The following is a 26,505-nucleotide window of genomic DNA, read 5'->3' on the forward strand; positions in this document are numbered from 1 at the left end:
TGCCGGCGTCGGGTCGGCGTGGCTCATTCGCGGGTATTCTCCATGTGTGTATATATAATATGGTTCTTCTGTGTAACCTCTGGAAGAGCCTGTGAACCATGTTGATATTGCCTTGTAGTGTTGGCGTCCATTGCACCGTGAGCAGACTATATGGAATATGGAAATACAGCACTTATCAACAAGACTCCCACTGGGTTCTATGGATATGTGTTTTATGTAGATTAAGGCAAGTTTATATATTTTTTGAATTAAGAAAATTAAATGGCCTATGCAAGCCCCGACTTACCATTCCCCAAAGCTCCAAAATTTAAAGAAACTATGGCTGGAATTTATAGTGTTAGGTTTGCAGACAGGGGAAAATATAATGCCATGGGTACTGTATCTCCTGCCTACCCACCTAACCCTGCCCCTACCGCAATGTTATGTGGAGCAGAGGCCAGTGATGGGTCAGAAACCCAACAGGTAACTCTGCTCGGGTCAGAAACCCAACAGGTAATTCAGACATCATGTCACGCCGGTCGGGGGCCATTGGTTTCTGGCCAGTCCCGCCAGCGTGGATTGGACATGGTCCCACATGGCGGGACCTGGCTGGTAGGCTGGCTGTTGCAGTCGTCGGGGGGGCGCGGGGGGATCCGGCCCCGTGGGGGGCCCCCACGGTGGCCTGGCCGGCGATCAGGACCCATCGATCTGCAGGCGGGCCTGTGCCGTGAGGGCACTCCTTCCTTCCTCGCCAGCCCCTGGAGGGCCCTGGAACACAACCCCTGCGCATGCGCCAGAATACACTGGTCAGTCTGCGCATGCGCTAAACCACGCCGGCGGTTCTGTGTCTGCGCTAACTCACGCAGTGCCTTTGACGCCGGCTGGCGTGGCGCCATCCCCACCGGTGCTGGCCTAGCCCCCTCAAATGCAGAGAATTCCGCAACTTCCAGTTGGTCTGACGCCAGAGTGGTTTGTGCCGCTTTTGGTGCGGGCATCGGGCCAATTCGCCGATTGCTGTGAATCCCGCCCCGTTTCAATAAGAAGCCTCCCTGTCAAGCTCCAGAAACTGTAATTCCCTTCCCATTCACCCCACCCAAGCCAGCCCCTGATATCCAACCCCACCCCAGCCCTACGACGCCTACTAGCCTGAACCCACAATTATTACTACTCCGCCAGCCTGCCACTTACCCTGCATCCAAATGGCCAACAGGGGGGTGGGGGTTGCAGTCTTTTCTCAGGTCATTAACATCCCAACAAACGTTAAATTGCTGTGGGGCCACCGGAACAGGCAGAATCGGAAGACCACCCACTTATGCATCTGCTCACAACAACCACTCTTGCTGGGCGTCAAATCCAGCCCTATGAACCTCTTTGAGGAATTTGAAGTTTAGGATTAGGAGTGTATTGGACTAATTTTTGATTCATCCTTAGGGCTCACCTGATACTCAACACAAATTAGTACCCAATAGCCAAAGCAAAGACTCTGCCAATTGGAAAAATAGTTCAAAGTGTAGATGTATGAATGAAATGTTTGACCAATTTCCACTTTTGCAAGGACAACCCACTTGTTCACAAGTATCATCCTGTTCAGGCACATCTGGGTAATCAGTCTAACTATTGAGCTAAGATTGTATATCATTCAACAGAAGTTCCAGCTCAAGCCAGTGCAAGTTATGTCTAGATGTTCAGTCCCAAACAATCTAGGGCATAGTTCCCTTACTATAAAATTCCTGTGACCCTGGAATTCTCATCATTTTGATTTGTAGCTGTGCTAGCTCTGCCAAAAACCACATATAACAAATTTAAACTCCAAGACATTTGGTTGACCCTGCTGTTTTATAAGGGCAGTTTGGTTTAATAATGGCACTGTAATTACAAAGAACTTGCATTTGAATAGATGCTTTGACAACCTCAGATCATCAAAAAATCACTTTTGCAATTATGATATACCTTTGAAGTGTTGGCAATGTTCTAATGTAGGACATAGTAGTAAGAACTATTTACTCTTCCTGCTTATGCAAGGACATTAACTGGTGTCTGTGTAGCAATAACCTCATGAGCGTTATGACAGAGTCCTATAAATTCCTACCTAGGTCACTTAAGCCAAGGATTCTAAGTATATCGTTGTACATTCTGTACATTGCATGCCCGAATCCTTGCTTTATATCTCAAACTGGTGGAGTTTATGCCTTCCAACATTCTTTGTAAAACAGCAATCATCAACGCGGATCATTTGGTATTGGTAAGTGCTCAAATAAAAGCAGCACATCCAAGTTAATTGTTGATCCAGCTGTTCCTGAATGATATTTCCAAAGGTTATTGGTATGTTAGGTACAATATGAAGCGCAGGGAGGCTGTTGCTAGGTACTATAAGTTCTGACCCTTTTAAACCTTGAATAACAAATATACTTCAATTATTCTGCAAATTCCAATGAAAAAATAATTTACTGAGGCTCATGCAGAAGCCTGTTACACATTTAACATATCTTGAACAAGTTGAAAAAGAGCAACTTTGCTGGTATTTACTTTTTTAAGGTATTTCAATATTTGTAACATTTATTCGGCAAAAAAAATGAATCTGACTAGTGTCAAATTTAAGAATAAATTTGGGGCATTTCACTATTTAGACACTGGAATATATTGGAAAAGAGTTACATTAAAATGTTTTTAAAGCAAAATAGATATTTAAAAGTAATGACAATAAAGGTGGCATTGAAGCTTTCCCCCCAAATCTGAAAGCAATAGCCATTTATTCAGGCTGACATATTAAGCCTATTCGTATTGGGAAACTCTCAGTCCTGAGCACATGGCCGGTCTTGTCTGGCACATAGGCCTTCCCCATAGATTGTGGACATGGGGGCTATACATTTTTTGTCCAATGTCGCTCTAATGACGAAATCATTGAAAGCACTGTCTACCCTTGGGGTATTGAGGTGGGCTGGGTAGCTCCACTTTAAAGGGGCACCACACAAACATTATTTTAGCCTATAAGGTCAATTTTCAGAGCTTTGAGGCCTTCCTCACCACCTTGGCTACAGCTTCAGCTAGATGACATCCTGTGGAGGTGTGACCTGGCATCTGAGACCATTTTTAAAAATTCATACTTAAAAAATTTGCAGAGACAACAGCTTGAAATGGAGATACCCTTCATCTCTCTCTTCCCTGAACTGCAGACTGCTGCGCCTTCTGCACTGGAGAGACTTATTGGCCCTCTATCTCCAATAGCCCACCCACCATCCATGATTGGACATGGGCTCACCCTGTGGATACTAATTGGCCAATTCTGGGAAAATCATTGTCAGATGACAATTTTCCACATAGTGCAGGATCGTCATCCCCACTTGCCCCGACAGCAGGGTTTCGACCCAAAGGCAATCCTGCCCTTGGTCTCTTCGAGAATCAAAGGGTATGAGAGAGGTGAAGTTGAAGCTGAAGATAAGCCATAATCATATTGAATGGCAAGAAGTCTTACAACACCAGGTTAAAGTCCAACAGATTTGTTTCAAATCACTAGCTTTCGGGGCACTGCTCCTTCCTCAGGTGAATGAAGAGGTAGGTTCCAGAAACATCCCCACCCCCCCACTACTTGCCTTCAAACAACCGCGCAATCTCAAACAAACCATTGTTTGCAGCAAACTACCAGCCTTCAGAACAGCGACCACAACATCACACAACCCTGCCATGGCAATCTCTGCAAGACGTGCCAGATCATCGACATGGTGAGACCATTACACGTGAGAACACCACCCACCAGGTACACGGTACATACTCGTGTGACTCAGCCAACGTTGTCTACCTCATATGCTGCAGGAAAGGATGTCCCGAAGCGTGGCACATTGGCGAGACCATGCAGACGCTGCGACAACGGATGAACAGGCATCACGCGACAATCGCCAGGCAGGAATGTTCCCTTCCAGTCGGGGAACACTTCAGCAGTCGAGGGCATTCAGCCTCTGATCTTCAGGTAAGCATTCTCCAAGGCGGCCTTCAGGACACGCGACAACGCAGAATTGCTGTGCAGAAACTTATAGTCAAGTTCCGCACATATGAGTACGGCCTCAACCGGGACCCTGGATTCATGTTGCATTACATTCACCTCCCACCATCTGGGCTTGCGAAATCCTACCAACTGTCCTGGCTTGAGACAATTCACACCTCTTTAACCTGGGGTTACCCTTCTCTCTGGCTCTGTAAAGACTTAATTACCTGCAAATGCTCGCATTCAAAGTATCGTCTTGCATCTTTGACTTTGTCGATATATAAATGTTTCTGGAACCTACCTCTTCATTCACCTGAGGAAGGGGCAGTGCTCCGAAAGCTAGGGATTTGAGACAAACCTGTTGGACTTTAACCTGGTGTTGTAAGACTTCTTACAGTGCTCACTCCAGTCCAACGCTGGCATCTCCACATCATATTGAATGGCAGCGCAAGTTTCAGCTGATGTAAAGTCTACTGCTGCTCCTATATTTTTACATCCTTATGTTCTTCTGCACCCAAACTCCAAAATGATCTGAAACATGAAAACCCATGGGCTGGATTCTCCACTGGCGGGATTCACCATTGCACTGGCAGCGCACCCACGACCTTCGGTTTCCCGACAGTGTGGGGCTGCCCACAATAGGAAACTCCGTTGGCCGGCTGGCGGGATGGACAAATCCCACTTCTGGCAGGGGTGCGCTGCACCAGAAAACTGGCGTGGCGGGATGGAGAGTCCCACCCCACTTTTTAAGAAGAAACCAAAAGAAAATCACAAAATTTCAGTACATTTCAGGTCTCCACTTTCAAATCAGGCACTCCTTCTATTGCCCTCCAAACATATCAGCCCAGAACTTCTGTTCCCCAGGGTGGGAATCGTACACCGTAAATACCCCAGAAGTTCCCATGCAAGAGTGTGTGGGAAATTTCCAGGAAATTTAAACTTCCACTGGGAAATTATCCTGCACCTGGAACCACCTGAAACTCCAATTTAATTCAAAGGCTTCAGATGGTTCTGTCTCTCTTAGCAGAATATTTACCCAGGAAAAGTTGGAAGAGTTAGAAGAATTAAATCCACTTCTAACTCCTTGGTAAGTATGGTACTCACCCCGCTCATCTCGATGGACCCCTGACCAACCCCTGCCCACCGACAACTCCCAGCCACCTGACACCCCCCCCCCACCCATCCCTCAATTACCCTCCTAACCCTTGATTACCTACCTTCCTAACTAGCCCCTGACCCCTGAATACTATCCACTTGATCACTGACTACACTCCTGACCCTCTGACTACCCTTCCACCGTCCCAAATACCATTCCGAATCCTCAACTATGTCCTGACTCCCTGACTATCCTCCAGAATCTCGGACTAGCCTCCCACTGGCATCACTACAATCCCGACTGAAATGGTACAGCAAGCCACTCAGTCCAAGGGCAGTTAGGGATGCCTATATCCCATGAATAGATCAAATAAAAGTCACCCTAGACCACTAACCCCTCACACCTTACACACTTACCTTCTCCCTGACTTCCCAAAGTAATTAGGACCTTTAATCTTACCCTAGCGCCATAAAAAGGGTGCGTGGTTTCACTTTCCCCAACGCTGCAACGCTGCAGCCCTGAACTGATGGGACTCCTGAGATGCTGTACATTTGTCACCAGGCTGGTGATGAAAGACTGGCGGAGAAATGCGCAGCTTCCGGCCTTGGTAAGTGAAAAGGAGCAAAGTGATTGCCAATTGTCAAGGAAATTATAAGTCAGCACTTCGAGTTTTCGCCAAAGGTCTTTTATTTAATCACGAAGTTCGTGGAGGGCTGGATCGCAACAGTCATTCCAAATGCCCTGTGTTACCGAGGTAAAAGCAGAATATTTATATGATACAGTAAGTAATATCTGGGACAAAAAGCATTTCTTTAGATTAGCGAGAGGCCAGAATTATGTTTTAATAACAAAACCTTGGGTTCCTTGCCGAAGCATCATAAAATCGTGTTGTCAGCAAAACAATGTGCAGCTGTACGCTTGTTTACATTGTATGACCTTCTGACTATTTCACACAGAACTCTTGACTGAAATAAGGCTAAATATCCATCATGCTTTGCCAAGTGCCTATTTCCATGAAATGTAGTCAAGCAGCTGGTTAAAATGAATACCCTTAAGCAGGCAACTAATCCGCACACTAAAGTCCCTTCTACACCAATCCACGGAAAGTCTGGACCATGGAATTGACTTCCAAAAGGCCAGTGGTATTCATCTTCTACTCAGATATTAAGAAAAGCAGAACCACATTGTAAGAAATAAGTCACTGGCATTTATATCGAAGGGCCTCACAATTTGGAGGGCAGCACGGTAGCACTATGGTTAGCACAGTTGCTTCACAGCTCCAGGGTCCCAGGTTCGATTCCCGGCTTGGGTCACTATCTGTGCCGAGTCTGCATGTTCTCCCCATGCCTGCGTGGGTTACCTCTGGGTGCTCCGGTTTCCTCCCACAGTCCAAAGATGTGCAGGTTCGGTAGGCTGGTGATGCCAAATTGCCCTTAGTGTCCATAAAAGGTTAGTTGGGGTTACTGGGTTACGAGGATATGTTAGAAGTATGGGCTTAAATGGGGTGCTCTTTCCAAGGGCTGGTGCAGACTCGATGGGCCAAATGGCCTCTGGCTCTGTAAATTCTATGAAGTCCAGTTCTGAGTGTGACATTCCTGTTGAGTGATTCTCTGCAAATATCTATTTTCAGATCTGCAAAGATCCCTGACTCATCCCTACATGGTATTGTAATAATCCACAGCTCTGTTTGAGTGACTCATCTATGTTCAACAAACTCCTATTCCCATTGGTATTCAGTACATATTTATGATTGCTCATTTAATCTAACATGAATTGTTATTTTCCAAACTCTTCCGAATGTACAGTTTCTGCAGTATTGCAGCTTTATGTCCAAGCTAAAAGTTCAAGATCCAGCTTTTATTTACAAAGTAATATGTTTGAAAACTAATGCTTTAAAGCTTCTCCATAAATCAATGCCAATATGTATGGATTTCTATCAATTACTTACATTCTCTTTTCACAGCTCAGTTAACTCTATTCGAACAGGAATCAGTCTGATTGTCAAACTTTAATGTCGAAACTCCCTAAGAAATGGCCCCATTTCCCAAAAGACATCACAGTGTTGGAATGAAAATGGTGGTATTATATTGTCAATGGGCCACAATTCCAACATTAGTTTGCAACTTTAGGAGAGGCACAAGAAAATAAAGTGTTTGGCACCGTACAATGTTCTGTTGACCAAAGCACAGAAATCTGCAGTTTCTGAGGATGCAATAAATTGGCATGTCAAATTTTATAGGGAAAGATAAATTAAGACAAGATACCTATTGCTAGAACCAACTGAGGTTTCATCTCGAGTAGTTAAGCTGTATGATTTAGTGTCAGCTCGGTTTTGGAATGTAGACAGCGTAATTCACCTGTGGATATAAATGAATGCAGATTTCTGCTGAAACAGCTGTCACAAAACCCTGACATTTGCTTGATGATTTATCACTTTCCTCTGAACGCTGTGTCGTGTGTTTTCAGAGTTTTAGTTTCCTTTGGGGATTTTTAGGAACAGATGAGTTGAGCCCTGTGTCAACATCTGTGGCAGTGTTGGATAGGGTGTGATGTTATTGTAAATTATATCCTTATGTTGATGTGCATTACAGTGTTCAGTGAAATGTGGCAAGGGGGCTCGGCATCGAACTATAAAGTGCACCAATCCACGCAAGAAATGCGATTTATCAACACGTCCAAAGGAGGCAGAAGACTGTGAAGATTATTCAAAATGCTACGTCTGGAGAACAGGAGACTGGTCTAAGGTGGTACATATTCTGTAAATTTGCCATTTTTTGTTTAGTATTCCTGCCATATTGTGAACGTTATTCAGTGCCTTCTTATCGACCGGTACATTCGATGGCACAAAGTATGTGAGTGGTTTAACACAGTCATTTGTCTGGTAGTGATCAGTACCTCAGAGACTGTTGATGGCTTTGATCAGAATTAATGTAGATTCCACAGAGAATGTCTGGGGTGGGATCCTCCATCTGCGCGATTCTCCACTTCGCCGGCTGCGCACTCACGCCTGTGGATTTCCCAACGAAGCGGGAATGGCCGCAATGGGAAACGCCATTGGCTGGCTACCAGGACGGAGGATCCTGCTGCCGATGGCGGCGTGACACGCCAGAAACTGGGTCTGGCAGGATGGAGAATCCCACAAAGTAAAGTAACTGAAGGCTAAACTAACATTGGTTAATTTGCATCTATCTGAGGAGTAATGGACAATAAAACACCAATGTTGAATATTTTACATAAAAACCACAAATGCGGGACTCCCAGTGCCTCATTGCGTTCATTGTATTTATAGTTCCTTAGCCTAGGAAGGTCCAAGAATCAATCCACAATCTGTACTGATCCCAACTGGGGAGGCAATAAGGGAACTATAATTGGCCTTGACTTAGGTTAGGGAAAATAAAATTAGAGAAGATTGATTATCTAGGACCCCACGCTAGTAGTGAACTATTTAAACATTGGGTGAGAACCAGATCAGGCGTAGGTATGATGCCTCCACAGTTGAATAACATTAACCTAACAAACATGCATTGCCTTGGCTCAAACACGAAGATCAATCAATTGAGGAAAGTTGAATCCCATGGAATCCATAAGTCAGAGCCTTTGGGAAGTAAGAGAATAACATTGGTGGGAAAATAGACTTGAAATTGAAAATGCTCAATTTTTCATCAGAAGTGTTCTGATGGAAACTTGCACTTTAGGTGTTAAACTAACTTCTCCTTTCAGAGGTTAGTTGTCCTGCTGTGTGATTTGATTTTACTTTAATTGTAGTATTATTTTCTTGTGTCTCTTGTGTAGCATGTTTAGCTTCCACTCCAAACGTTTATCAGTCCTCAGCCCTAGGGTATTCCCTATGCCACTCTTAAATAAGGTAAGTGTATACTGGGGGAGGGGGGGGGGATCATTCAGTATAAAGTACAATGATTCCAGTGAGGCAATGTCAAAAATGGAAACTATTCCTACTTGGTGGGTAGTTTCATTTTTTTCTGCTTTTCTTTTTTGTTCCAGACTGACTCACCCGTCAGGCCTCCCAACACAGCTGGGAGCCACTCAGCTGGTATTAGTAATGAGACCAATTGGCAAGTGGCTGCATTAGAAATCCCACAGATTAGCATCTGGGTCTGTTCTAGATGCCAATTGGGAGAAGTCCAAGCTGGTAAAATTCAATACATCTAAGCAGAAAATGCTTTGCTACTTTTTTTAACATTACCTAGCTTGGGGTGTATTTTTTATACTGAATTTTCTCCTCCATGGAAGGAATCTTAACCACCCCCCACCCCAAGGTGGGTGGGAGAGGATCAAGAATGGTTAATTTGGCAAAAATATAAAACCTGAACCCAAAGCACTGGGAATGTGCCTTCTTGTTTAACTGTGGGTGCATGTGAGCAGCCCCTCTAAAGAGGGGAATTAAAAGATTTAAATTGGGGCACTATTGAGATTTTCATCATGATCTGACATTGATGCCTTCTGCACGAGTTTCCTGGAGCAAGAAATGTGGCGTAAAAGTGGATGTGAGATTGAATGGCATATCATAGGGAAGGTTAAAGGTCCTGAGATTAATAAAGGCCCAGTACTCATAGCTACGTTCTCAGATCCTGTTAAAAAAATTATGTGGTGACGCTATTGGTTGTGACAGACTCATCTGTACGATTTGGAACTCTTCACACACAATCGGTGAGGGTGGATGGCACTGTGGCTGATTCAGATTGGACTTTTACATGAGGAAGAGCACCAGATGGATAACAGATGGGAGCAACCAAGATGCTGAGTTTGTAGGAGGCAATGTTCACCAAACGGAATGTAGAGACTGAGCTCAGCATACTCAATCACTTTGACGAACAATGTTTCCAGAGGGCTGAGACTGTCTCAACAGATGGTCACAAACATCTGGAGCTTCTGAACATAGAGGGCGCCATTCTCCGCGCCCCATGCCGGATGGGAGAATCGTGGGAGGGCCGGGCGACTCACGACACGCCCCCCGGCACCCCCCGCGATTCTCCCACCCCCCGCTCGGATGAATCGCCGCTCACCGTTTTTCACGGCGACCGGCGATTCTCCGGCCCGGATGGGCCGAGCGGCCTGACGTTCCCAACCGGTTCACAACGGCGGCAACCACACCTGGTCACTGCCGTCGTGAACATGGGCACCAAATGCCCGTTTGTGGCTTGTGGGGGGCGGAGAGGGGAGTGAGCACCACGGCCGTGCTCGGGAGGGGACTGGCCCGCGATCGGTGCCCACCAATCGTCGGGCCGGCATCTCCAAGTGACGCACTCTTTCCCCTCCGCCACCCCGCAAGATCAAGCCGCCATGTCTTGCGGGGCAGCGGAGGGGAAGACGGCAACTGCGCATGCGCGGGTTGGAACCGTCAGCCGTCGTGACATCAGCCGCGCATGCGCGGGTTGGAACAGGCCAACCTGCGCATGCGCGGCTGACGTCACTTAGGCGCCGCTGTCGCGTCATTCTCGGAGGAAGATGAAAATAAGCACAAAATTTCAGACCATCCATTCATATTAGAGCTCAGACTCCATGGATTCCCTCATAGCCCAAACGGATCAGTTACTCACTCTCACTGGACCATAGTCATGATCAAATCCACCAGTCCATCTGCTGCTGACACAAAGCAGTCCTGTAATCAATCATCCACTCAGTCCACATCTATGATGGTACTCATCAATTCAACTCTTCACATTCATCACCAAGCAATTGAAAAGGCAAATTGCCAATCGACAGGCAATAATAATCATCAATTCATACAAAATAATGCATTTTATGTGAGTTAATTAACAAAACGAAAACTCATAATAAAATGTTTCCAGACGTGCTCGAGTGCATACCCCTTAAGAACTATAAATCTTTCCTCTTCCTCTTCCTCGCAGTTCTATATGGTGAAGCCCTTGTGGCTTCAGCAAAGGTAAAGAGCAGGCTCATTATCCCTATTATAACTCTTGAGATACTTATCGCCAGCGACCGTTAAATGTTGGACCCATGAGAACCTGCCAAAGCCTGCTACTTTTCTGCAGGGCAGCATCGATCAGCGGGACATGAGATAGCGAATTGGATACAGTTGAGATTGTGAGGCGGGGCGTGAGAAGGGGCAATGGTGAGATGTGGGAATACCTTGAGTTTCCATTTCCATGGCCCCCAAGTAAAATATCTGACATCCTGTTTACGGAGGCAGACATGAGGAGGCGTTGACCATCTATGTGGCCTTCTTGGACTGATTAGATTGTCGGAATTGAAACCATCTCAACAATGGACGACATCCGTGCAGTGACCTGCACTTTTGTTCACTAATGCCACTCTTTCATCACTCTTTTCTCGTGCTCATTTGTGATCGATGATTAACCAACTGAAAACACATAATTGGGCCCACAAAGTGCTTCTTTTTGCGCTGGTGCCTGGTAAGTATCTGTCCAGTGACAGTGCACCCCAGAAGGAAGGAATTCCTCTGAGGAATCAGTGTCCAGATGGCTCAAAGCTGCTGTTTCTCGTATGATCGGCCTGGTGGAGAAAAGGTATGGATAAGTAATAAGCAAAACTGCTGTTTCTCAGCACAGCTAAGTTGATCATATTTCACTTGGTGCAGAAATCAAATTAACATGGCTGACTGAGCCCTGCCTGAGATATGAGTCGGAGATATTTAGTGCTGTCACTAGACAGCTGCAAAGTCCCAGTCTCCCCATCTCCAATGGTCAGGATGCAGACATGCCATTGATCTCCACAGCCCCTTCCTCTCCAGATCCCAGTTTTATTATCTGTGACAGAACGCCTCGGGTCCACTTCCTCATTCTTGTATTTTGTGCTCTCTTCTCCTGCACGTGGGAGTGACAAACCTATCAAGTTTCTGTAAGACAAGTGTTCCCCGGCTGGATGGAGTGTATACAGCAAGGTGACTGTCAGGCAGATACATCACAAGTACCCCTGGCCTGCATGTAAAGACATATGTCTACACTTGATATGCTGACTGAAGTGCTATCACATTTCATGAAGATTGGGGTGATGGAAGAGAACTCAGTGAATGGGGATGTAAGAAAGTACACAGATGTTGAACAATGAATCCTCTTGAAACTTAAGTGGGCTTGGGGAGTGATATGATGCAGTAGGCTTGACGAGATAGATGGAGAGAGGCTGCGTACACTACACGATCTAGGTGAATCTATCTGCCACTTTGCTCACCTTTCCTGATCAGGTTAGTTCTTTAAACACTTTGTGCACTGAATCTGTGTACAGGTCACTTCTGCTGTTGATTAATTTCCTGTCTGTTTTTCCGTGTCTCCAACACCTCCACATTTTCCTTGGATCCTATATATAACTCAGTTGAGATTGAATTGTGCGGGTTCACATTACGTCTGCTCGTAGGCATGGGCGACGCAACACATGGAAGTTAAATGATAACGAGACATCCATGTTGAAGCCAGACGTCTTGTGGTCTTCGTGGCCATTATAACTCCCCCCCTGCCCTCCCACCCCACCTTCCCACACACACAGAAACCAGCTCTGCATTATTATAGGACTTCATTTCTCCAGGGAGTTTTCATGTATTTTCAGGCACTCATGTTGGGCACCATTGTTTATGAGCAGTTGGCTCGCCGGTCTAGGGGTATAGTTTTTGTTTAGGGGTTTCCATTGCGGTAAAATGCGAGAGTTTCAAATCGAGGACGTGCCTTGCAAAGCATTTTTTGGGGCGGCATGGTGGCGCAGTGGTTAACACTGCTGTCTCTCCTCTGCCAGGGATCCGGGTTCGATTCCCACCTTGGGTGACTGTCGGTGTGGAATTTGCACTTTCTCCCTGTGTCAGCACGGGTTTCCTCTGGGTTCTCCCGGCAAGTTAGGTGGATTGGACATGCTAAATTAGCCCTTACAGGGTGGGGGATTGGGCCCTGGTAGGGTGGTCTTTCGAAGGGTTTGGTGCAGACTCGATGGGCCGAATGGCCTCTTTCTGTACTGTAGGGATTCTATGATTCCATTCTATTCTATGATTTGCCGTTTGCCCCTTCCTGATGAAACCATACACCCAGAATTATGGTCATGAATTTCTATTCCCTCTATATCCCACCATGGTGGAACCGAACTGTCTCTTGCCCTGATACCTAAATGTAAATTCTGTTCTTCCGTTAGCTGCATAAATAGATTATCATCAAACAATACAAAATTCTTTACTTTATTCTCTTTGATTCTCCCTTGCACCACTGGACTGCAAGCAAATCCTGGAAAAAATAAAATAATTAAAAGGTAAAGACTTCAGCCACTATAAAAGGAGTGAGGCAGACACAATGCGGCAAATGGCTCACTTCTGGCCTGCATGACTCCATGATAATTGGTTGCCGGTCCTTCAGCTGCCCAGACCTTAAGCTCTGGAATTACCTCCCAAGCCAATATGTCTCTCTAGCTCTCTTTCATCCTTTGAGACAGCCCTTTAAACCTAGCTCATCTACTAATATTTCATTATGTGGCTCATGTCAAATTGTGTTTGGTAAAATTCCTGTGAATCACCTTGGGGCATTTTACTATATGAAAGGTGCTATACTGGCAAGTTGTTGTAATGCAAAATTCCATTAAATTGGACAAGGGCCATCCAACCTTCTTTTTCAAAAATTTCATTTATCAAAGTGCAAGATGTCTGCCAGTGAAATGATTGTTTTAGCGTTCTGACCTTGTAGGTGACCTGCAGTAAGTCAGGTGCAGGAAGCTGCTCACCATGAGAAAGCTCTTGCAGCATAAGTCTTACACCTTTCAAATCTCCAGCAGCCACAGAAGTGTGCTTTGGCAGGTAAATCAAATGGCTGAGCTGTCTTTAGGAACAGCCCAACCACATGTTTAAGCAATTACAGCCCTCATACTTGAAAGCTGTTTAACTGTAAATGTTAGCTGCTATTGATGTTTTCAGCATTTTAGATGCATCTCTAGGGTGCAACAAATATAGATTTGCTCGCATATTATGCAAGAACTACTTTTGTGCCATTTGCAGTTTGTAAAGTAGCAAAAGATTGTTTAGTTAGTTTTGGGTTGAACTACATAACCTCAGAAGTTTTTTTTAAGTTGGAATGCGGTCACACAAAGTTTGCATATTAAGTGAAAATGAACATTAAGCTAGGTTGCTGTTTCGTAATTGCTGAAAATATACTTAAATGTATAAAAAGCAAATATTTTTCAATAAAAACTTAAGCATAACCTGCTGAAAGATTAGTTCCTTGTGCAAGATATCAGGAAGGGCTGTTTACATATGGAACCATATGTAAAAAAAGTCAAAGGGGAAGATTATCCTCTGTTGTGTGTCCAGGAATCCTGGCTGTAAGCAGTGACAAAAATGGGCTGGAGACCCGTAAGACCTGTTTTGCACCATTTTTGCATTGCCCTGGTACGTCCAAACTAACCCCCACAGTGAAGGGGAAATAGGGTGGTCAATAGTGGAATATTTGTAGCTGGATCAGGCACGGAATAATAAGGAGATCGGGATGTAATGGTGCAGGCCATCAACAGGTCTTACTCACACTGCCATCTCATATCAGAAAACTGCAAACTTCCCTTGGCCATGCATTTAATGATTTTCACATATGCTGGCTTGTTGCAAGGGCATGTCAGCAATATATGAAGCCTCATGAATTTACCCTTAGAAGTCATTCAGTGACTCATGACTTTTCTATATTCATGAGAATCCCCCTTTTAAGATATTTTTCTTCTCTCCCATGTGGTATTGACCTTCCTAAATGCCACCTTGAAATTAGTCACCAGGCGGTCAGTAGGACTAACCAAATAAGTTTTCTCCTTGGATTGTCCTCTCTTCCTGAAGAGAAATGCCCAGTCTCAGTGCAGCAGCTATATTAGGATAACAGAGCAGTAACACAGCATAATGAATATCGCACAATGGATGCAGATTAAGTAAACCATTCCGTCCATTTTGAATTCAGATAAAATGGCGACCAAAACATTTACTTTTAATCTCTTATAAATACAAACTATTATCTTTCTTGAACTTTATTGCATACTCAGAATATATTTTATTTCTGAGCCTTAGACATTGAACAAGAAGCAGAGATCCTTTTTGATCATAATGTACAATTACGGCAAACTGGTTAGCAGCGAACATCATTTTTTAAACAATTTGATGACTGCTAATGTGCTCAAGCTTATAGTTTACTGTTTAATAGTTACTCTTTAATACTAAGGATTTTGGTAAGCTGTTTTATATTGTCCAAATGCTACCAGCTTCTGACACACAGTTTGTGCATAGGTTTATCTTTTGATGTTACCACCTAATATGTTTGTAATTCAGGCCTGGTGGCAATGCAGTTTCATGTCTTTCAGACTGACATCAGTCTCAGAGCTCTCTTCACTGCGTTCTCTGTGTTCTGCCATGATGCAGTGTCGTGATTGAAGAGCGCACCTTCATCATGGTGCTCTAAATGATTTCTCTCCCTGTATTTGTATTCCCTATTATCCACCAAGGTTTTCATGGAGAGGCCAGACATAGAACCCAAAAGGTACCAGAGCTTCATTTCTAGAGACTGGAGCTAGCAATGCTCAGAGAAATAACCAAGTTTAAATTTTAAAAAAGCATGGAATTGATCTTTTTTCACATTTTCATGATTTTGAGGAGTAGGAATGCTTCTATCGTAACAGATAATCGAAGTTTTACTTTCTGGCCAATACTAATCTTGCATTTTAAAGGAGAGAAAATAATGTATGAATGCTTCCTGTTGAGGTTAAAGTGTTGACTTTCAACAATCTCCTCTTCAAAGGTTCACACTTTGGGAAGGATGTAAAGGAATTTGACAGAGTGCAGAAAAGATTCATAACAATTTGTGTTCAGGGATGAAGAGCCTCAACTAAGAGGATGAATTGGAGAAGCTGGGATGTTCTCTATGGAAAAGAGAAGATTAAGAGGAGATTTTATAGCGTTTTTAATATCAGGAGGGTTCTGAACAAAGTCGATAAATTGTTCCTGTTTACAGAAGGATCAAGAACGAGAAGATACCCGTTTAAGATGGTAGGCAAAAACAACAACTGTGAAATGAGGGGAAACTTCTTTAGGCAGCATGTGCTTAAGCTCTGAAATGCACTACCCAAGAGTGTGGTGGGGACTGATTCAATCAAGGCCTTCAAAAGAGAAATGGCTAAATTATCAGAAGTTGAAACAATTGCAGGGCTATGGGGAAGGCGGAAGAGCAGGGCTAGGAGGATTGCTCTTCCAGAGAGCCAGCACCGACACCCTCCGACCAATCTATACATCCAACTGTTGGGAAAAATTAGCTATAATTCCACATAACAATCCTGAAGAATTAACCCTGCAGCAGAAACGTATGAGTAAAAAAAAATGATCCAGTGCTGTGCAATATTGTTTAGAACATTTCTAAAAATTCACATTGGGCAGAAATTAAATCTTTGTAACACATGTTTTTTTGTAGAACATAAGGAAAAAAGAACATTAATAAAACCACAACTACGCTATTTGATCCCTCGAGCCTGCTCCACCATTCAATAGGATCTGACCATTACCTCAATTCCATTTGCCTGACTACCCCCAAATCATGTATGGGGACACCCAGATCTCTCTAAATTGCAACAGTCTGCAATCTCTCTCCGCTTTTTTATTCTTCCCACCACAATGGACATCCTCACGTCTATCTACATCAGCAAGATTTTTGCCCACTGACTTTCTTGTATCCCTTTGCAGCCTCTTGGTGCCCTCCTCACAACTTGCTTTCCTACCTTTCTTTGGATCACCAGCCAATTTCGCGACAATGCAGTCTGTCCCTTCATCCACGTCATTAATGTAGATTGTAAATAAAAACAGAAAATGCTGGAAAAACCCAGCAGGTCTGGAACATCTGCGGAGAGAGAAAGAGGGTTAATGTTTTGAGTTCTTATGACTCTTCAGAACTGAAAAGAGGGAGAAATGTGATGGATCGTATACTGTTTAAGAGGGGTGGAGAAGGTGGAGCAAAGTAGTGTTAGGGATAGGTGTGAGCTAGGAGAGATTGGAAAAAGGCATTTAGGGCATAAAATAGATTATAAATTGTTGAGGCTCCAGCACTGATACCTGTAGCATTCCATTAGTTAGAGTTTGCCAACCTGGAAATGACTCATTTATACCACCTCTTTGTTACCTGTTAGTTAACCAGTCATCTATCTATGCTAATATCGTAACCACCAACACCATGTGCTCTTATATTGGAACGTAGCCTTTTATGTGCCACTTTATTGAATGCCTTTTACATGACACCTACTAGTGTCACCTTTAGCCGTACTAGTTTTCCTTGCACTTTTTCTCTTTCAAAGTGATTGTTTTAAGTTCCTCCCTCTCTTTTACCCTTTTACTCTCTACTACTGCTGAAATGAATTTTGTTTCTTCTATCATGAAGACAGATACATAATACTTGTTCAAAATGTCTTTGATTTCTTTGTTTCCCATTATTAATTCCCCATTGTCATCTTGTAAGGGATCAATGTTTACTTTAACTACTTTATTTCTTTTTATATACTTGTAAAAGTTCTTACTGGCCATTTTTATATTTCTTGTTAGTTTATTCTCACATTCTAAACTCACCCTCTTTATTAGTGTTTTAATCACCCTTTGCTGGTTTCTAAAATGTTCTTAATCACCTGACCTACTGCTAATTGTCACAGAAATGTAGACATTTTCTTTCAATTTGATACCACCCTGGTCTTCCTTAGTTAGCCAAAGAGGTACATCCTTCCCATAGTGTCTTTCTTTCTCAATGGAATATAATCATTGATGAGAGTTAAAATATGTCATTAAATTTATGCTATTGCTTATCTACTATCTTACTTTTAAGTCTGTTCCAAGTCCATTGTAGTCAACTCTGTCTTCATACCTTTGTCAATGCTTTTATTTAAGTTTAAAACACTGGTTTAAAACCCAGGTTTTTCACCAAGAACTGAATATGAAATTTGATCATGCTATGATCACTCTTGCCAGAGGATCCTTTATTATAAGAACATTCATTAGTTCTGTCTCATTATACATTACCATATCAAAAATATCCTGCTCCCTGGTTGGTTCCAGAAGATAAATTATTCTGAGAATTTGTGCAGAATGCACTTTATGAACTCCTCCTCAAGGCAATCTTTGCCAATTTAATTATTCCAATTTATATGAAGATTAAAATTGCCCATGATTATTGCAGTACTTTTCTTAAAGCCCACATTATTTTTTGATTTATATTCTGTCCTACACTGTAGCTACTGTTAGGTGGCTAGAAACTATTCTTGCCAATTACTTCTTCCACTTGCTATTTGCTGTCTCCAACCAAACTTATTCAAATTCTTGATATTCTGAGCCAAGATAATTTCTCACTACTGTACTGATCTCATTCTTTATTGATCAAACTATCCCACCTCAGTTCTCTTTCTTCCCATCCTTCGGAAATGTCAAATACTCTTCAATATTCAGTTCCGAGTTTTGGTGATCTTGCAATCACTTCTCTGTGAAGGCAATCATATCAGGCTCATTTATTTCTATTTGTGCTATTAATTTTCCATCTTGTTATGAATTCTGTCTTTTTACCATTTTTCCTATTAAACCTATTTATGGGTGCATTCTTATGTTTCAATGCTTTGGCACTTCCAGTCACACTCTGCATATCATTACCCAATTTCGGTACCCTGCTCTAATGCCTTGTCCTTTCTTATTAACTTCACATATCATCCCCGACCTCCAGCCACCCCAAAAAAAAATTATTTTAATGTCTGTTTGGTAAATGAAATTAGCTAAGTGCCAGAAACACTAATCAAGCAAATATGAAGAGACTTAAAGCTGCTCTGGCAGACACAAGTCTGGATCAAATAAATGCATGAAACAATAATCATATGAATCATGCACAATATTTATAAATTATTTATCAATCATATTCAAGTAACTGCAAGTTCGTCATTTTAGCACAATTCCATATTTTAATGGGTATAATTATCTGTATTGTAATTTCTAACCATTAACAGAGTTGCTTCTAAATTATCATTAATGCTATTAATTTTGAAATTGAATAAATTAAGGTTATTTTTAGACATTGAAAATATGGATATTTCGCACTGTCACAGATAGAATAAAAGTGATTTATTTTAGGACTATCGATCGAAGGTGACATGAGTATGTGTTTATAGCATTTTGTTTAAGTGCACCTATGCAACTGTTACTTGGTGGTACAGAAAAATGAGTAGTGGGGTAGGGTGCTCTTTCCAAGAGCCGGTGCAGACTCGATGGGCTGAATGGCCTCCTTCTGCGCTGTAAATTCTATGTAATTCTATGTAATATTGCTGAAGATTTTAATCTTGCACTCATCAGAATAAATGCTGGAAAGACACATTTCAAATAATCACAACAATTTATACGCTGCAATTAAATACCATTTAAATGCACTAACTACAATTTATGGCTGCTACTATGCAGTGCAACACATTTTCCACTAGTGGTATTTTCCATTAATATGTGCTGCCATCGGTTCAAAAATACATCCTGCCAACACACAATTGAAAATAGGTGGTATATGAATTTCAATGCCGATGTGATGATAGGCAGGTGACCTGTACGCCCCAATGATAGGTTGATTAAATCAAACAACATGATCCTCCAGCTGCTTGTAATATGCAGAGTACAGACTGTACTCAACCAGCTGTATTTGCACAATCCAAAATGAAATGTTTGCTGTTAGATGTGATGCCACTATTGGCTAACACTTGCTGAACAATCCTTTGTGAGTTAACCTCTACATTGACAACCAATTTAAGATAATCAGTCAAGCTCGTAATGTGGCTAATTTATGCTTTCTAGATGCAGTCTATATTAGTACACAATTTTCAGCAAACAAAAGAAATATATTCAAGTCAAGGATGTGGAGGATTTAGAGAGGGTGCAGAAGAGATTTACCAGGATGTTTCCTGGTATGGAGGGCATTAGCTATGAGGAGCGTTTGAATAAACTCGGTTTGTTCTCACTGGAACGATGGAGGTTGAGGGGCGACCTGAAAGAGGTCTACAAAATTATGAGGAGCATAGACAGAGTGGATCGTCAGAGGCATTTCCCCAGCGTAGAGGTGTCAATTACTAGGGGGCATAGGTTTCAGATGCAAGGGGCAAGGTTTAGAGTAGAAGTACGAGGCAAGTTTTTCACACAGAGGGTAGTGGGTGCCTGGAACTCGCTGCCGGAGGAGGTGGTGGAAGCAGGGACGATAGTGACATTTAAGGGGCATCTTGATAAATACACGAATAGGATGGGAACAGAGGGATACGGACCCAGGAAGTGTAGAAGATTGTAGTTTAGTCGGGCAGCATTTTCGGCACGGGCTTGGAGGGCCGAAGGGCCTGTTCCTGTGCTGTACTTTTCTTTGCTCTTTTGTTCTTTGTTCTTGTGCCTTTTTTTTATTTGGCTGGTATCATGAGAAGCCGGTAGATCCCTATTGCTTTCTCCATGGCAACGTCTCAACTAATCCGTGTTGATGTGCCAATCAATCAGCATCCCTTTTCTGTTCTATAAATTGTTGTGATCGTTTGAAATTTGCAATGATGCATTTGTCTTGATGAATGCAAGACGAAGAGCTTCGACAGCATGTCTCCCTTTTCAACTATATTTCCACAATTAGCCAATTAGGACCAATGAAATATTACTCCTCCAAATAACTTGGGATGGGATTCTCCGCCCCGCCAGACACGTTTTCTGGCAGGGCATACCCCCGTCAGCAGCAGGATCCTCGATCCCGGAAGCCGGCCAATGGAGTTTCCTATTGTGGACACCCCCACGCCGTTAGAAAATCTGCAGGCGTGAATGCGCTGCCAGCGAAGTGGAGGATCCCACCGACGGAGAATTTCACCCCGGGTATTTGCTTGGCTCAGATGGCACCATCTTGTTCAGGAGATTGTTCGTTGAAGCTCGCATTACAAATGAACAACATAAACTAGTCAAAGAATGTAGGACTGAAGCATGCTGCACAGTTAGAGAATGAAAAATGAAATGAAAAATGAAAATTGCTTATTGTCACAAGTAGGCTTCAATGAAGTTACTGTGAAAAGCCCCTAGTCGCCACATTCCGGCGCCTGTCCGGGGAGGCTGGTCCGGGAATCGAACAGTGCTGCTGGCCTGCTTGGTCTGCTTTAAAAGCCAGCGATTTAGCCGAGTGAGCTCACTTCAGTAAAAGTGATCAACCAATGGCGGGATTCTCCGCCCCGCCGCACCGCATTTCTGCCTCACCATACTGGCGGGATTCTCCGTTACGCCAGCCGGTCAATGGGGTTTCCCGTTGTGGGGCAGCCCCATGCTGTCGGGAAACCCCTGGGCGCCGTCAAAACAGAGCATCCTGCAGGTGGAGAATCCCACCCCAAGTTTCTGTTTGCCTACTATTTTATAAATCTAGAGTACCCAATTATTTTTCCCAATTACGGGGCAATTTAACATGGTCAATCCACCTACCCTGCACATCAGTGGGTTGTGGGGGTGAGACCCACGCAGACACGGGGAGAATGTGTAAACCACACGGACAGTGATCCGGAGCCAGGATCCTCAGCGCCATGATGCAGTAGTGCCAGATTAGTTTGCCTGATTAGATGGATGCTAAACTGAGAAGCCTCACTGAGGGGCTGGTTTAGCACAGTGGGCTATACAGCTGGCTTGTAATGCAGAACAAGGCCAGCAGCACGGGTTCAATTCCCGTACCAGCCTCCCCGAATAGGCGCCGGAATGTGGCGACTCGGGGCTTTTCACAGTAACTTCATTTGAAGCCTACTTGTGACAATAAGCCATTTTCATTTCAAGAAAAACCAAGAGCTCCCCCTGGTGTTCTAGCAAATATCCCTTTCACAACCGACACTGCAAATTGCTGAACTTGTCTCTCTTTCATTGTTTTCTGTGACAACTATTGCAGAATGACTGCCATGTTTGTTCAGAGGAATATTTTCATTTCCAAAATAATTGATTCTGTATGAAGCACTTTAAAATGTCTGCTGATAGACAGAAATCCTAATTTATAATTCCCTCTGTGTATACTCCATGTCAGTTTTCTCCATTATATATCTTGTGGTAGAATCTCTGCTATGACTTTGGTAGGGGATCAGCAAAACCTCTGAGAAATGGCATAAACGGTTGCTTAGACTTCTTTGAGTTTTCCACATTGTCACAGTGGACAATCAGGGAACAAATATTGCTGCCACTTTTTCCAATTTATAATGGAAATTGCCTGTGTAAGTCTATTATCCTGCATTGATATCTTCCCCCCCACCCCACCCAGTGGATGTTCCGCAGCATTACTACAGGCAGAAGCATATAGATAACAGCTTAACAAGTTCACTTTGGCTCTTTATATCATAAATGCGGACATCGGAATTTAGAATAGATACACAAAAATATGTCCACAATGCATGACTTTAAAGTGGAAACAATAGGCGCGATCCAATGGCCCATAGTGTCGGGAGCAAATCCCGGTTAGATTGCGGGAGAGCCAGTTAGATTGTGGGAGAGTCCGAAATTGGGAACTGACAGTCGGTTTCCGATCTAACCGGTTCACTCCCGTTGGCGAGATCCGGATCCCGCCACAGTGTGACGAGAAACCAGTAATCACCAATTAACGCACGGTAGCATGGTGGTTAGCATAAATGCTTCACAGCTCCAGGGTCCCAGGTTCGATTCCCGGCTGGGTCACTGTCTGTGAGGAGTCTGCACGTCCTCCCCGTGTGTGCGTGGGTTTCCTCCGGGTGCTCCGGTTTCCTCCCACAGTCCAAAGATGTGCAGGTTAGGTGGATTGGCCATGCTAAATTGCCCGTAGTGTCCTAAAAAGTAAGGTTAAAGGGGGGGTTGTTGGGTTACGGGTATAGGGTGGATGCGTGGGTTTGAGTAGGGTGATCATTGCTCGGCACAACATCGAGGGCCGAAGGGCCTGTTCTGTGCTGTACTGTTCTATGTTCTATGTTCTAACGCCAGTCTCCAGCCCATTAACGGGAAAGACCCCCTATCTAACAGCCTCCTGTGATCTAACTGGCTCCCTAGTGAGCAGTCACGCAGGCGCACCTATTTAAAAATGGGAAGCTAGCATAATGGCTGCTGTGGGGATTGGAGGAGGTGAGCAGTGGTCTTGGAATCTGGCAATCAGCCCAGGTTACCGATCTGCTACCCCAGTGCTCGTTGGGAGGGGGGAGGTGAAAATGGCCGGCCTGGGGGTGGGCCACCATCAGTGGGGGTGGGGGGGTTGCCCCTGGGCTGGGAGGCGGAGGTCTCAGCCCCCACAGTCCGACATGCTAGCTCCAGGATCATGTATACCCATAAGAGGGACAGATCCAGATGCTGCTAGCCCACCCCACCAATCACCCTCAGGACATAGCCCTGTCCCTGGTAATATGGTGTTAGACTCATTAACCCCCACTGATCGTGGCGGCCTCTGGTCGCACAGCTGAATATTATCGCTAATAGGGAATTGACAATGTTAGTAATCAGGCTGTGAGGCTTGGACACTATGCCTGAATATTGGAGGCTTCAACACCCCAGGGGCAGCAGCCAACAATCAAACACCCAAGAGCTGGGTTGCAACACTGGGGACATCCCCGTGACCGGAGTGTGGGTGTGTGGATGGCAGGGGTTGGGGGAGGGGGGGGGGGGGGGGAGGGAGTACCTGAACCCGGTCCAAGTACTGTTCATAGAATGGCGCCCTGAAAGATGGCAGGAAGGTAAGGGTGGGGGAGGTTTAACGGATTTGAGGGTCCCGGGGTGAAAGCCAAAACTGGTTGTTAGTCTCTCACCCTCTCCAAATCCTTACAGATATCACAGTATGGATGATATTGTGGACCCCGCAGCAGCTGGCTTCCCGGTGGCAGTGGCAGTCCAGGCGACTGGACATCGGAAAAGGCAGCGGCAGCAGCATCGACGGAGGCCCGAGTTGGCAGCCCATGTGCAGGGGCCCACCCCACACCCTGAGCACTTGGCTGCCAATCAGTCTTGGGAGGGACCCAGAAGAACCAAGCAGCATCTCTGCTAGTGATGGGTGGGGTGCGCAGCTGTGTGCCAGAGTGAGCTGGGCACAGGCTGAGTGGGGAGGTGGTGTGGTGCCAATCACATGATCGTCGGGCGGGGGGGGGGTGTTGCACCAGGGGGCTGATGCCAGCTCACAGGGTGGAGGTCCTCCTTGTGACACTCCCCACGCTGACGGCTGCTGCCATTGCCTCCCAGATGACACGTGTTTCCCTGTGGCTGATCCTCTGACTGCCTTGGAGAAACAGGGTATCCCATCTGACCTCCACCACGTCCTATAGTCTGGCCAGGTCGGCATTTCCGAATCGTGGTGCAGGCATGGCTGCGTGTTGTCTGGGTTTTTCTAGGAGGGAGCAGTTAAGTGCTACACCCCCTCGTTAGCAGCAGGGAGCTGCTGGACACGGTCCAGGAGAATCAGCTGGCAGGACAGTCATTTCCGATGTGAAGCCCATGGGACGTCATTACCGGCCCAATTGGCGTTAGATACTGGTAGCGGTCTCGCCGGGTCTGCCGTCAGGAAACAACTGGCAATTCCCGCTCGCTATCACACTTTTCCATTACATCGCGCCCTAAATTGCTTTGGTGTCCTTTTCTACACATCATCCACCTTTGAATGCTGCATCCCCTGAAGACTGCACTTGATTATGACCTCCATGTGCAACATCAGGAGAGGTCAACCAGCATATTATAAATATTATTCCTTCAGTTTAATTAGCATTCCACAGTTCCTTATCAAAACATTTGGAACTGCTATCTGTTTTTGAAACACTGCTTAGGACTGGAGAATCATAGAATGTTCACATGAGAATATCAGCTTTTGGATGTTGCAGAGATGTATTACAAGCTTTTTGCAATGAAACCAGTTGTTCTGGTCAGTACATTATCTCATTCTTTGGGGAAGATACTGGCGTCTCATTATACTTTGGCCAAGAAGTCCGTTGGATTGCACATTTTCCATTCTTGCATGCTTTCTGACCCAAAAGGATGTTATAATGACAATTCTTAGCTGTCAGGAAGCCCTTCACAGACACTGGGGCCAGCTGGAGCAATGCTCTCAGCTCAGTACCCTCTTTTCCACAGCTGTTGCCTTATGGATAATGTGCTATGTCCAGAAATTTACTTTTGCCAAAAAAAATTAAATGTAGTATTTGTGAGTAAAAGACATTTCTGCCATCAGAATTGTAGCATTGATTTTTAAAGACATGCCATTGGACTGCGCTATGCACTCCTAATCCTTGGGGGTCATTTTGACTTTGTACAAAACGGGCCATATTTTTAACATCTCTTGATTTTTATTCAAATTGCTTTTAGAAACCCAGCTGAATTAGTGTGAATGTTTGGATTATAAATGAGCTGTCACCAGGGGCTTTGTGCTGGAAGAACGGTACTTTTCTCATAATGTTCTCCAGGTTCTTGTCAGAAATTCCCCCTCCCAAAATGGCCACAGCAAGTCAACCCAGAGGTCACATAGCAAACTGAGGCGAAAACCCTACCCTGAATCCGTGCAACAGAATCAGCTGTGTGGCCTTACCAGACGATAAAGCAGAGCAATGAGATCTGTTAGGCACTGAAGCCAACTTGGTGAAGGTTCCTTGGAGAGTGAAGAATTTGAGATGTGTTTGTGGCCTGATTTGCATTGAACTTTAGCCTCTATTGTAACCCGTTCTGGTGATTTGACATTTTTCATCTGTGTTTTGACCTAGCCTCTGCTTTTTCCTCCTGAAGGACTGTCGCTGCTTGTGTACGCTGTCGTGCTTTCCCTGGGAAATGGATTAGCCATTCAGATTTAAATAGAGATATATGGTGCGTAAAGTCAGGCTCAGTGAAGAGCTAGGTGTTTATTCCTTTCTTTTTCTGTTTTGCTGAGTATCTGAAGACCTTTAAACAAACATTCCTTTTTATATTTGGACAACTGTGTGAGCTATTGAACTGAGTGAACTTCACCCCGCTGATCAAAATCCCCAGCCCCTTGCAATGACACATTTGGTGGAGAAAATGGGCACGGTTGTGGATAATCATGGAAAACTCAGCTCAATAATGGAAGCCCTAAAACAACTTTCCCAAGCTACACTGGTCCAGCATAAGGCCATCAGAGTGCAACTGGAAGCCACTCAGACTCCAGAAGAAACTAATTGCTTATTGCTGGAAGAGTTATCAGCAACTACAGGCTGAACCCAACAGGATAAGTGCTAAGCCTGCCAGTCGACAGCCCAATCTCTTCCTGCAGTTCCAGGATGTGCCAACCTGCAAAAGGTGACTGAGGTGGATGATGTAGAACTTTGTCCGAGGATACTTGAATGGACAGCGAATAGGAATGCCTGGCAACGAGAGAGGTGGGCTGGAATTATCGCCCTGGATTTGGCTAGTGAAGCCAAGAAGGCTCATTAAGACCTGAAGAGGAAAGCGGTGGAGGGCTACAAGGCACTAAAGAAAGAGATCCTAGCAAGGCTGTGAGTAACAATTGCTATGCAAGCCCAGCCCTTCCACACCTGG

At 44.4% G+C, this 26,505-nt stretch overlaps 1 protein-coding gene across 1 annotated transcript in view; it reads left to right on the plus strand.

The window, feature by feature from the left end:
* LOC119970309 (A disintegrin and metalloproteinase with thrombospondin motifs 19-like) overlaps positions 1-26,505 on the plus strand; it is a 650,870-nt gene that overhangs the window by 599,735 nt on the left and 24,630 nt on the right. The window contains exon 21 of the mRNA XM_038804712.1: positions 7,646-7,798. Within this exon, the coding sequence (XP_038660640.1) occupies positions 7,646-7,798 (153 nt within the window). The remainder of the gene's footprint in view (positions 1-7,645; positions 7,799-26,505) is intronic.

This window comes from Scyliorhinus canicula, chromosome 8 (assembly GCF_902713615.1).
Source record: "Scyliorhinus canicula chromosome 8, sScyCan1.1, whole genome shotgun sequence".
NCBI classification, from domain to species: domain Eukaryota; kingdom Metazoa; phylum Chordata; class Chondrichthyes; order Carcharhiniformes; family Scyliorhinidae; genus Scyliorhinus; species Scyliorhinus canicula.